Below are 13,775 nucleotides of genomic sequence, written 5' to 3'. Positions count from 1 at the left end.
ATGTTCCTGTGAGTGTGGGGAAGGAATAAGAAGCTGTGAAATGAAGTCACTGATAGAAGATCTGCTAAGCGTATTAGAGGTCTTTCAGCTTAAAAACACACTCTACTTTCATTACTGATGGCCTAATGATGCTATTGAAGCTAAACTGTAATGCATACACCTAGAGAGTCTTTGCCTTTCCTCTCACTAGATGACATTCGGAATAATACACCATCAACGCACCAGGATTTTCCATTTTGCAAGGGGAACAGGCAATTTTTTGCAATCTCCCCTTCCCTTTGCAGTTGCCTGGCCTCTCAAAACAAATTCCTTGCAGGTCACCCAGTCCTCAAAGATGGAATTTCAAGTGCATCGACAACTGAAGAGAGAAGGGGAGATCACCTAAAATTGCCCCTTCCACTTTGAATAACAGAAAACCTTGATACAGCAGAGGATTAGTCTGACTATCAGCCACTGTCCACAGAGACTAAATAGTTCAGATCTATATGTGAATGGTTTCCATTCTCCTACTCCACCCACCCCTTGAGCTATCTGCTTCTTAAGATGAAATAGTCAAGAGTCTGAGAAAGCCTCCTGCCTAATGGTTGCAGAGCTGAATAAATTGTTCCAATATGGAACTAGATCTAGTATGGTTTGGATAAGCAACTTCTCCTTTACCACTGTATAAATGAACCTGTGACAGGTTAGCCAATTTTCATGCTGTAGTTTATAGATGTAGTATGATGGGTGGCGGAGGTGGGGGAATAAGATTAGTCAGCAAATGGTTTTGCAAATTCAGGGGTTCCCATCCCAACCAGTGATACTCCAGATGGTGCTGAACTTCAATAAATTGTAGCTGGGGATGATGGAAGTTACAGTTTAACCAGATCTGGAATAACTCCAGTTTGGAACCCCTGTGGTAATTCAAGTGGGTATAGCATTGTCTATTTCACAAAAGTGCTTACAGCTTTTAAAATATTAGGATATCAACATTATGTTTGACCACAGCTAATTAATGGTTTTACTTTTCTGTCAGATGATGAAATGGTCCCTGACAGCACACCAGGAGATGACGATAGCGATGAGCAAATGTAAATTACCCTGATCTCGAAAGTGACCTGACAATGTACGACAAAGTAACTCTTTTAAACCCCAGTTAATTGAATAGTTGGACAGCTACACAGAAGTGTAAAAGTCATAGTAATATATTGATACGTATTATTCAACATACTAAACTCAAATGTGTATACATTTCTTAATAAATGCAAATACTCTTTAAATATATATATGCATAGTCTTCCTTATTATTCCTTATCCCCAAAGCAATGAGGCTGAAAGTATTTTATAAAAACATAGAGCTGCACTTAGCCACTGCCATTTACCTCAGTGTCATCTACCACACACAAAAACAAGTTGATACAGTTTACAGATAATGGCTGACAGCAATAGTAAATTACTCTTGAGTAATCCCATTACTTTCAGTAGGACTACACAGGAGTAATTTAGTCTGAATGTCATCCTATGAGGTTATTCACACAAACAAAAATTGTGTTCACACAATCAAAAAGCAAGGTACCTGAATTTGAGAGCTGCGTGTGCTCCCAATTTTTGGTTGTTTGGAAGCATGGTAGAGGAAAACCTGGGTAGAAGTGATTGTGTGGAAGCAAGGTCGGAGGAAAAGCAACCCAGGTTTCCTCCTACTTTGCTTCCAAACAATCACTTCTACCCAGGTTTTCTTCTTAACTTGCTTCCACACAACTGAAAATTGGGAGCACACGCAGCTCCCAAACCCGGGTAGAACACAGTTCTTGATTGTGTGAATGACTGCAATGTCCAATAAATTACCATGGCATACTGACAAGGTGTAGCATTTGCTTGTATCATAGCAATGAAAGTATTATAAAAGCAGTGAAAGCATATAAACAAATAAAGCTACATATATGTCTCCAACTTGGCCTCTTTCTCCTGGGAGTACATTGCACCTTCTTCACCACCAACCAATGTATTTTTTTAAATCAGTAATTCCAGTCAGACAATTTTGCTTCATGTTCTCTGAATCTCAAGAGCCTGAAATCAAGAAATTACCTAGCATTTTAACTTTCATTGAGATATAAGAACATATTACAGAATTCCAAACTCTGTATTATATTTAGAATATGTTTGTTTACATTATATTTCCAACCCAAGCCAACATTATGTTAAGTGGGCAATGAAAAATTATAGTTCATTTTAACTAACAATTGCAAAAAGAACATTATACTGGCACAGAATGAGAGTAGTTTCAATATTCCACCATTATAAGCTTTGAACGTTCTATTGCTTATAAAATCAAAACCATTTGTCCAATCTGCCTGGCCATCAGCACACATTCGCTAGGTGACAAAGGACAATTCCCCTACAAATTTGGTGAAGATCCATAGAAAAATAGTTTAGAAAGAACAGTTTAGAGGGGTTTTTTCTCATTTGAACAGGGGTTTAGAGAGTTGGCAATGTTCTTTCAGAATGAGGAAGTGGCATTTAACTGATTTTGTAGTCTATTTGCATAGTTTCAGCCTTTAGATTGCATGCCAGAAAAGTCTCTTTTGGATATCCCGCTGGGACCCAATCGATGGTTATTTCACAATTGATCCTGAAAGTTATTTTTTAAGAGGCAGAGAAATTCATCTTTACTGCTAAAATAAAGTCTATGTAGTAGGATATTTGAAGCTGTGGTGTCCACAACGTTGCCCACAACCAGTATGGCAGTCAGCTACTTTCCTATCCAAACCTTGGGAGCACAGCTTATCCCGTGTCCATTTTCTCCTCCAAATCTGCCTGCCTACCCGCCCTCCTTTTCCAGCACTGCTTTTTACACCACCTGTGTTTCTGGGCCCCACCTGCAGTAACAGCTTAACTCACTCAATGGGTTCCACCACTGTCTTGCTGATGGCTGCAGCAAAGCTGCCTGCTAGGAAGTCTTTGGCAAAGGAGAGGGCCTGTTCCGCCATGATAGTGCTGGCCGGCACCGATGGGGGAGAAGCCAGGAACCAAAGTGCAGAAGTGAGCACAGTAACCACAAGCTGAGCACAGAAAGAGAAGGGCTATCTCAGAGCATGAGCTAAATGGCCAGCTCCACAGGGCCCATTCACCAGGCACCAATCAATCAATCAAATAAAGTTCTGTTGTGTTAATAAATTAAGTAGTGTGGTAAAGGCTTTAGGAGTGGGGTGGAGAAAACAGACAGGAGCTACAGATTTTTAAATATAAACAGTTCAATTTTAAACAGTTCCTTTGGAAAATTTAGTACCAAAACAGCAACCAAATGAGCACAGAATGGGTCCAGGCAGGGTGGTGCCGAGCTGGCGGCATGGCACAGGCAGTTATACTCAAAAACATGTCCTGGGGCAGTCTAAGTCAATCAGGAGGCTATCCTTCCACGTAGGGTAAGGAAAGTCTGGCAAAATAAAATTGTCAATTATGTCTGCTGTGGTGGGGAGACAAAGACAAATCCAAGCTATTCATACGAACTTACACGTATGTTCAAAATGATCCTGTGTTTGCTAACTGCCTTGAAACCTGGACGTCCCAGGTGCAAAGATGCAAGACGTTTGTTTGGGATGAACTCTTCTCCTTATCTTTACCAGTCACTCATGCAACCTAGCAAGGGAGCAAAATTGCCATGCGTTTGCTCATTAAAACGTTATCTTCTACTGGATTCTCCCCACCCCAAGACCACTAGCCGATCTCCAAAGAGATTATGTCTGGAATGCCCTTATCCAGTCTTATTGCAAATTAGACCTCAAGGTGTGTTGCCAAACTTGCTTGTGCTAATGACAGTTCCTCTGCTAAAGGGACTGGGGCTGTTTGGGGTTAAAGGTTTACTGAGAGCTATAATCCTATGACCTCATGTTGTTGCAGAATCATAGAGAGGGGTGCCTTCTTATGTGACCCCAAAATACTGCTTACTAGCAACACAGCCCTCCAAAAGGGGGGGTTGTCCCAAGCTCAAGCTGAACTGAGCCCAGTTCAGTCCAGTTTGGCTGGGCCCAGTTTGAGTGCTTGTAAAGGGGAATCCAGTAAGGATTCCTCTTTTTAAGCATCTGGGGTAACCCTATGAGGGTTAAAAAGCACAGGTGGGGGCAGGTGGGAAGTTACCTTACACACCATTGTGGTGGCAGGGCTCTGAGGGTGGCACTGGGCTGGCAGCAACTCCCCTAGGTCCTGCCAACACCCAAGTTCATAAGCAAAAGCATACCCGGGGGTGCTGACTGAAGGCTAAGAACTGACAGAGACCAGTTCTTAGACAATCTTTGATTGACTTTAGGAATTCTTGCTCCTAATAAGGCATGAATTATTGGATATCAGTTAGGTTATGTCTGGGTGGCTTCTTCATTGGGGTATGCACTGAACTGCTCCACGTGGTTTGTTTTGAGCCACCCGGTCCAAATACCAATTCTGCCAAACCTGTTTGGTCAAACTGGGTCGAACAGGCCCCCACTGGTGCAAGATGATGGGGGTGGAGCATTGGCAAGAACTAGGGGAGTTAGGAGAACTGGAGCATTGGCAAGAACTAGGGGAGTTAGGAGAACTCCCCATGTTCTTGCCAATGCTCCAGTTTGACCCAGTTTGACTAAACTGCCAGCTGGTTTGGCAGCTGTACAAGTGTACAGACAGCTGAATCCTCATACAACATGATGTCTGAATACAGTTTTGATAGAAGCTATATCGGGGTTAATTTGATAAAAAGTCATTATAAACATTCTTAAAATACACAGCTTTTTCTTCAACTTAGTCTTGTTTCTTCTTAGAATACATCTAAAAGTAGGCTTTTGAATCTGAGCTGTGCTTTTGCTGTGAATCTTCCCTTCTTACTGAAATCAAACTTTCCCTGAAAAATAGTGGCCTGTATTTTACATCTGTTCTAAAGGAGTCTTCCGAAGAATCCTGCTGGATTCAAAAGCCTCCAAAATACATTCTTACATTTCTCAGTAACTTAAAGATGGTGTCCAACCCCTTGGTATCATAATATAAAATGCTGATGGAACACAGCAGCAACACAGCAAAATTGTTTTACATTATCTTTGTGGCTTAGTTCTTCAGTTTGCCATGATGTGAGTAATCATTTGATTTTCATTCCACATCATTTGGAAGCACTATCCAGTTACATGGTTCATTCAAATGCTGAGCTGGTGCATTTGGAATGAATATAACCTGGAAATCTCAGCAGCAGCAAACTGGCTCAAAAAAGAGAGGGGAAAGGAGCATGCTGGGAAGAAGGAACAACGCTGCAGCAGTTGTTTGGTTTTAACTTTGGTAGCGCAGAGAGTGGCCATTCACCCTCAGTCAAGCAAGGTTCTGCTCCAAAAGCAACTTCAAACAAATTGGAATGAAAGACCGGTGCAGGGGGGGCCTCTTGGGGGAGGAGAGTATTCAAGACGGATCTGCTTTCTTCTTTTCCAGTCCAGACAGAGGTTAGACAAGTTTCACGTTATTTTCATTTTTAAAGAGCAACTTTCCTTTTCACTGGCTTTTCTGAAACAACAATTCGCATTCATTAGTGCCCTCATACTGAGATGGCTGAGCGTGTCTTAAAAGGCAGAAAAGACCCACAGACACTCCCAGCTGTGAAATCCAAACATAATGAAATATAGTGATGTGTCTTGATAAATGGGTGAAGAATGAACTTGCAGGAAAATTCATCTTCCTAAAGGACATTAAAAGTATATTAGTGTTAAAAGTGTCAACACACCAATAGTCATTACCCTAATATACCATAAATATACCTTAATATACCATATATAAACAGCAGTTTGATTGAGGCATGTGCCAGGTGCCCAAGCTAAAAAAAAAGTCAAACCCAAACATTTTCAAAGGAATCAAAAGTATGTTCCACAGTCTAGATGTCGTCTATACACTGGTGATCTGAAAGACCTATAAACTGCTGATTTTGTAGTGTGAGTGCAAATTAGTGCAACTTGATGAGTTGCACTTAGCATGACACCAGGTTAAAAAAACAACCCACCAAAAATCCTTCATTACGAATTTCCCCTGGCACTATAGGGATAAAGCAGCAGCAAGGAAATGGGGTGGATAATTGTACAAAATTATCACATACCAAAATGATGTGCACAGCAATATTAGTCAGTTTCAGTTCAGTTTTATATCAGCTGGGGCAGGGGCGTAGCAAGGTTGGAGGGGGCCCAGAGACAAGATTTTAAAATGGGCCCCTCGCTCTTATACACACACAAACACACTTCACAATATATCATGCACTCACACTCACATCCCCATTATGAATACGATGAATATCCAGTTCACATTGAATCTAGTTGTTTTACTCTCTGCTCCTGCCGATCTCCAAGAGACTCAACATAATTCATAGGGGGTGCAACATGGGCGGGTGGGGAGTCATGTGATGTGCCTCTGGGGGGCCCCTCGAGGCAGTGGGGCCCCAAGACGACTGCCTCCCCTGCCTAATGGTAGTTACGCCCCTGAGCTGGGGTACAAAATAACCCCAGTCTGAGTATACACTGAAATTAACAATGAATTACAAATGGGTCAGGCATGAAACATCTCAGGGGAGCGAACCTCCTGAAGACTGACAAATCCATTTTTAGGCAATAGTAAAACATTTGCTCTAACTCTAGTATGATCCTGTACATTTCCATGGTGGCTTCCAGCTAATCACAAACTCTTCCATTTTCTTTCACCATTTTGGATGTGATTGTGGCACATTCAGCACCACACCATGCTGGCTGGGGCATATTGACTGTGGTTTAAACATGAGCCTTGGGTTTGAGATGAAATCCATTCAATCCCTGCAATGGTAAGACAGGTCCAGACAATCATGTATGAAAGGATACTCATTCTTACTGCAGAAGCATACACAGCAGGTTGTATGATATGCAAATAGAAGATTCTTTCTCTGAGTATCCAGTGCTACCAATACATTATATTTCTGTCACATGGCTTTTATCTATGATTATCCTTCCTTGTTACAACTGAATAAGCTATACTAGTTGATAGAGTTCTTCTCACCTAGCAGGATAGTTCCATAAGCATAGTCTTCTTCTAACCAAATGAAAGAATCATGTAATAATTCCCTCTTTTACTACAAGAGTTGAGACTGGAAGACACCATAGATAAAAATTCTGTACCTTGTAAATAACTATGAGCAGACAATCATCAGAAAGAAATTCCTCCATCAACATATACTGTATGTGCATAAAGTAGTGTAATATCCCATAAAGCCTGGAATCTGTGGAGGAGAGAATCCACCTGCCTTCTATAATTTCTATATATTTCTCTGCCAGCATCTCAACAATCTAGGAACTTTAATAAATATTAAGACATTTTCCTTGGATCAACCAAGTAGACTAAAGGCTGAAATATGTGTGTGTCAGGGGAAATATTTCTTCCAGGAGGCTGAATAGAGTTTCCTGAATGCTAGGAGGCAAGATACCTCTGAATACCAGTTGCAGGAAAGCAACAACAGGAGAGAAGGCATTCTTCATCTCCTGCTTATGGGTTCCCAGAAGGATCTGGAGGGCCACAGTGGGAAACAGGATGATGGACTAGATCAATCTTGGGTCTTATTCAGTAGGGCTATTCTCACATTCTTTTAATGCTTGACTCCATATATAATAGCATATTTTACAAATCTTGCATTCATAAAAGTAGGTGCCTCAGAGGAGGAGCATGATACATGCATCCAAAAGGTTCTGTGAGGCATGGAACAGATTTTTTAAAAATAGAATTTAGATGTTTAATTCTCAGCTAGATACTGGCCTGTCTCTCTGACCATAGAAATAGATCCATGCAAACCTGCTGTTTTCAAAGATCACTTTCGAAGGTGGAATGTTGCTTTGGGACATTTGGTCAACAAGTCATGGAGTGTAGTTTAATTTCACCTGTAGATATGGGGCCAGCCAGTGGTGAAGTCAACACTGACACTGGCCCTTCAAGGTGTGTGGTTTATTAAAGACCAGTGATGAACTACCTGTCAGGGCAGGATTGATCCTAATTATTACCAAATAGTTGAATGTTGCTTAGATCACTGCTTTTTTCTTGGAATGTGACTATAACGTAGTTCTCACTGAGCTGTATCTGGAAGGTATCACTTAAGTTTCATGGTGGGGCCTTATATGATGGAACTGCCCAATGAAACATGATTTTCCATGGTGTCCTCTTACATCTCATGGCCAACAGCAACAAGGTCTGGAAGGTGGCAAGGCAAGGCTGGCCATGTCAACTGGCCATGGTCAACTCCAAAAGGTAGTTCCATGCTCTGGGCAGGGAAGTAGAGCCAAAGTAGGGTAGCCTGATCTCTTAAATACTTCTGAGTTCAGGCTACCTCACTTGGCCTCCATCTCCCTGCCCAGTCAGTGGAAGGCTTACAGCTTGTGTAAGATGCACAAGCCTAAAGCCTCACAAGATATGCTGAACTAGAACAGTTATCTGGACTGTGGCTTAAGTAACTGATGAACAGAACCAAGCTTTAAATTGCTATGCAGTCCTTTCCATGAGTTTTTTTTAAGCATTTCTGAACTGTCATTAAAAAGAGTGTAGTATTTGTAATTAACAGTATTATTATTATTATTATTACATTTATATCCCGCTCTTCCTCCAAGGAGCCCAGAGCGGTGTACTACATACTTGAGTTTGTCTTTCACAACAACCCTGTGAAGTAGGTTAGGCTGAGAGAGAAGTGACTGGCCCAGAGTCACCCAGCTAGTTTCATGGCTGAATGGGGATCTGAACTTGGGTCTCCCCGGTCCTAGTCCAGCACTCTAACCACTACACCATGCTGGCTCTAGAGTCCTATACATGTTTACTTGGAAGTATGTCACACTGGCTGACATGCTGCACAGCATAGTGTGTGTGGGCAGTTCTGCACTGCCCATGCTGCTATGGAAGTGTCCAGCAATGCCAGCAGAAAGCCCATTGCCTGAGAAAGCTCATGCACTAATTTGTAAAATTGTGCAGTGCTGCTTGCACAATGCAGTGGCCATTGTACTTCATGGGCACAGAATCTACATATGCTCTTGTGCAATTTTACATATTCACACAAAAACACTGTTATGCAACAGCACCAGTGCTATTCCAGATACCTGCAGCAGCGCAGGAAGTGCAGAATTTCCCACAATATGCTATGAAGCATGTTGGCCATGGCACTAACTAGTGCTTATTCCCTAAAAGTATTTAGGATTGCAGCCTAAGTCCAGTTTTAAGATCAACTGAATTTTCATCCTAGTCAAAACTTGTGTTGCATTACCCATAACCAATTGTGGTGGACAAAAAGATGAAAAAAATATTTAAAATAAGGGAATTGCCCGTAAACAGCCACAGTGGTACTGCTGCTTCTGCATTCACAGTAATGATACTGCAATACTCTCCCATCCCTGTTGGAGCTGTGTATCATGTCAGCCACCATTCTCTGTAGAAGGGACATGCTATTAGTCCACATTTTTGCCTGGTGGATCAAGAATGCAAATCTGAGAGCTAAAGAATTCAGAACTTCTACCTCACAATGTGAGCTAACCATGTTGCCATTATTTTCCAAATCACCCTTATATGAAATAAAGGACTGAAGGTTGTACAGATGATAGGCACAACAACTCAAAGCAGTTATCCTGCCTTTTTAATGCAATATTTTAAGCACACCATGCCATCTAGTGGTTGTTTTAGGTAAACATAGTAACAGTTGCTTTAGGTAAACACAGTAACAGTTTCAATTGTAAAACTAGTCACTACTATATTTCACTGGTTTGATTCACAGGTCTACAAGGATTTCAGGCAACTAGAATGATAGTCCTACCCACTTCTTTTTTTATTCAGAAACATGGTGTTTCAAATAATAAGGAAGAGCAAACATCTGCTCCTCAATATGTCTAAAAGTGAATACACACTCCCTAAGGCCTACCCAGAGGGCCCCACCCACCCCCGGTCTCTTTCTCATATCTAAGAATTAAACTGTAGTACAGGTAAGAGTAAATTTCTTGAACAAAACCCAAAGCTGTTCATGATGTCAATTTAAAATTCATCACATTCAGAATGTACTTCTTTATACAATGTGTAGTTAAACTATGGATTTCATTGCTGCCAGGTGTGGTCATGTCCAACAATCCAGAGGGTTTTTTAAGGGATTAGAAACATTCATGTAGGATAGGGCTGTCAATGGCTACTAGCCTGGATAGCTGTATCAGGATCAGAGGGTGCATGCCACTTAACATGAGGTGCTAGAGGAGACCAATAGGAGCTGGTGGTTGCCCACTTTCCCTTGCTTGCAAGCCTCCCTGGTTGGCACAGCATGAAGAAGGATGCCAGACTAGATGGGCTTTTGGCCTGATCCAGCTGGGCTTTTCTTGTGTTCTTATGAGTACAAATTATGTGAGGCGGTTACTAGGTTTGCTCTGCAGTGTGGCAGTTACCAACCTTTATGTCTAGGTTTTGGTGAAAGTTTGGGAAATTAACTTAAATTGGAAGCAACTCTGCATACAGCTGGCCATGGCCAGAGACACATAATATTAGGAGATATTTATTGCCCAGGAGAGAGCAATAGAATCAAGGCAGAATCCTTGAAAACAGAGGTAAATTTCTGCTCTTTATTAAAGAACAGGAATTTGCAAGACAGTTTTGGAACTCCTAAAGAGTCACTGGCAAAGGGTTCTCTTCAATAGCACTTACATTTATATACCGCTCTATAGCTGGAAGCTCTCTAAGCGGTTTACAATGATTTAGCATATTGCCCCCCAACATTCTGGGTACTCATTTTACCGACCTCGGAAGGATGGAAGGCTGAGTCAACCTTGAGCCCTTGGTCAGGATCGAACTTGCAACCTTCTGGTTCCAGGGCGGCAGTTTTACCACTGCGCCACCAGGGGCTAGAGCTCCAAGAGGCTAGAGCTCTAAGAATAGCCCCAAATTCCCTACGTTCAGGAGCGAAGCGTTCAGGAGTGAATCGTTGAGGGACAGGGGATAGAGTTATTTTCGATAGGTAGAAGAGGAGAATAGATACAGAGATATGATCCTATACCTATCTTAGGTGATCTGCAGACCCAAAAAGCAAGGTCACAAAGATGCTGGCTTTCTTCTTGGGATGGAGGTGTAGGCCTTTAATTGAGTGGAAGGAGCCGAATCAGCAAGAATTCTGGTTCTGGGGGCCAATGTGCCCATTGACAGCTGGAGTCTGCTACCCAGGGTGTGCCAAGATATCTCCAAAGAAAAGAGGAAGCAAGCAAATCACTCCGTACATACAGAGAAAGATAGTTTCTATGGTGCACAGCTGTAGGGGAGATAACTCTGAAACTGCAGCAAATCAGGGGAAAGGGGACATAGGCTCTTGGGGACATTCCTTGCAATCTGGTAGGCGTTTCTTCGACACAGCTCGTGGAATCTTGGAACATCGAGGCCACAAGGGCATTAGATGAAATCGCTCCCAAGTGTCCTCTTAAGGCTCATGGATCCCGGCTCCCTTGGTTCTCTGCGGAGCTTAGGGAGATGAAGCAGACCAAAAGACTCTTGGAATGTCATTGGAGGAAAACTGGTGCCAAAGATGACCAAATGTGATTACTTGCTCATATTCAGAAATATTCTAGGATGATAAGAGCGGCAAAATCTCACTATTTCTCCGCTCTTATCACATCAGCTGACTCTTGTCCAGCAGCCTTATTTCGGATTACCCTCTCCCTTCTTAGGAGAGTGGATCCAGTAGATGTTCAATCTGGCCACTGTGATCAATTTGTTTGATTCTTTGCTGATAAAGTCACCCGCCTTTGGCTAGAGTTGGACTCTGCTTCTATAAGATCTCATCAGATAGAGGAGATTCTGCCTTGTGACATTACATGGGACACCTTTGAGCTGGTCGAGGATATGGACATGATTCTCTCGGGTATGGGTGCGGCAACATGTTGCTTGGACCCTTGTCCCTCCTTGGCTGTTTAGAACAGCCGGTGGGAATGTTAATTCTTGGCTGGTTAACTCCTCACTATGCGAGGGCTTCATGCCAGCAGCCTTTAACAAGGCCATAGTTCACCCTCACTTGAAGGAACCCTGCCTGGACCCTGAGGACCTTGACAACTACAAACTGATCTCCAACCTCCCTTTTTTAGCAAAGGTGTTAGAGAGGGTTGTATGTGCCCAGCTTGAGAGGGTCTTGGAAGAAACTAGTTATCTTAATTCTTATCATTTGGGTTTCAGGCCTCGGCATAGCACAGAGACAGCACTGGTTGCTCTGGTAGATGACCTTCTTTGGGAACCTGATCAGGGTAGTGTCCCGCTCTTGGTCCTTTTAGATCTCTCAGCGGCTTTCGACACTATCAATCATGCTATCCTTCTCTGCCGCCTGCGTGGGTTGAGTATTGGGGGCAAAGAGCCCCTGGTGGCGCAGTGGTAAAACTGCTGCCCTGTAACCAGAAGGTTACAAGTTTGATCCTGACCAGGGGCTCAAGGTTGACTCAGCCTTCCATCTTTCCGAGGTCGGTAAAATGAGTACCCAGAATGTTGGGGGCAATATGCTAAATCATTGTAAACCGCTTAGAGAGCTCCGGCTATAGAGCGGTATATAAATGTAAGTGCTATTGCTATTGCTATTGCTATTGCTATTGTCTTACAGTGGTTCTGTTCTTACCCTAGTGGGCATGTCCCATAGGCATAACTATAGGGGGGGCAGGGGGGGCAGGTGCCCTGGGCGCCACTTGGCAGGGGGCGCCAAAAAGTGCCCCCGCCGATTTGCCGGAAAAAAAACTTTCTTGATTTTGTTTTTTGCAGAGCAGTCCCCCTCCCCCGGTCCCGCCCCCCCCCCCTTGGCATTGCTCATCCAGCACTGGGCGCTGTGGCGTCTTCGTAGTCCAAGTCTCTGACTCTCACTCCCCAGCACGCCCTGCCGCCCCGCCACCAGTCGCGCATGCGTCAAGAGGACACGCACCAGAGCAAACTTCCTGAACTCCCTCTTCTGAACAACTTCCTGAACGCCCGAATATAGACTATTCCTGCCGAATGCCAATGTCGATGAGGTTGAACCACACTCTGTCCCCCGCCTTCGGGACGTACCAAAACATAAAGCGCTGCCAGAGGCGTATCCGGCAATTTGCACTGTACCCTGTGACCGGAAGTTCCGCTTGGCTCCTACCCAGTAGGGGGGTGGAGCCTGAGGAGGAACAAGCCACGGTCCTAGCCAAGGGTTTCTTCCCTTGGCGGGACAGCCCCGCTTTCTGTGCTCGCTGCGGATCAAGAAGAACGGATGGAAACAAATGACACTGGCTCTGATCGCGAAGAACCAATGGAGGTGGAGCCTGGCCTCAGAAGTTCTCTGTGGTTTCCAAACGCCTCCGGTTAAATGTTGGAGTTTCTGTTTCCTGCTGTGAGGATGAGCAAATGCGTGATTATGTGACCGCCACACCAGGAGGCGATGCAGCGACTCTGCCAATCCGGGACTTGATCAACGTTTTGTGTTCCTCAGCTGGGGGACACACAAATCTGAGCGGTGTGTTGGGACTGCGGACTGCGGAGTGTAGTGGTGGACGCAAGGACTCCAAGAAGGACAAAAAAGGTGTAATTCAGTGCTTGCCCCGGGCGCCATTTTCCCTAGTTACGCCTCTGGCATGTCCAGTCGGTATGCATTGAGGACAGATGCTCTCACCCATGGCCACTCCTTTATGGAGTTCCCCAGGGTTCAGTTCTTGCCCCTGTCCTCTTTAACATCTATATGGAGCCGCTGGGTCAGGTCATTTGCCAGTTTGGGGTGAGATTTCATCAATACGCTGATGATACTCAGCTGTATATTGCCATCCCAGACCATTCTGGGGATGCTGTTTCTG

At 43.6% G+C, this 13,775-nt stretch overlaps 1 protein-coding gene across 1 annotated transcript in view; it reads left to right on the top strand.

Moving 5' to 3' along the window:
- LOC128321998 (vitellogenin-1-like) overlaps positions 1–1,263 on the top strand; it is a 68,071-nt gene extending 66,808 nt beyond the window's left edge. The window contains exon 32 of the mRNA XM_053242650.1: positions 1,016–1,263. Within this exon, the coding sequence (XP_053098625.1) occupies positions 1,016–1,074 (59 nt within the window). The 3' untranslated portion in view covers positions 1,075–1,263. The remainder of the gene's footprint in view (positions 1–1,015) is intronic.
- The last annotated feature ends 12,512 nt before the right edge of the window (positions 1,264–13,775 follow it).

Source organism: Hemicordylus capensis, chromosome 4 (genome assembly GCF_027244095.1).
Source record: "Hemicordylus capensis ecotype Gifberg chromosome 4, rHemCap1.1.pri, whole genome shotgun sequence".
Classification (NCBI taxonomy): Eukaryota; Metazoa; Chordata; class Lepidosauria; order Squamata; family Cordylidae; genus Hemicordylus; species Hemicordylus capensis.
The sequence above is the reverse complement of the archived record's forward strand: the minus strand, read 5'-3'. Positions and strand labels throughout refer to the sequence as shown.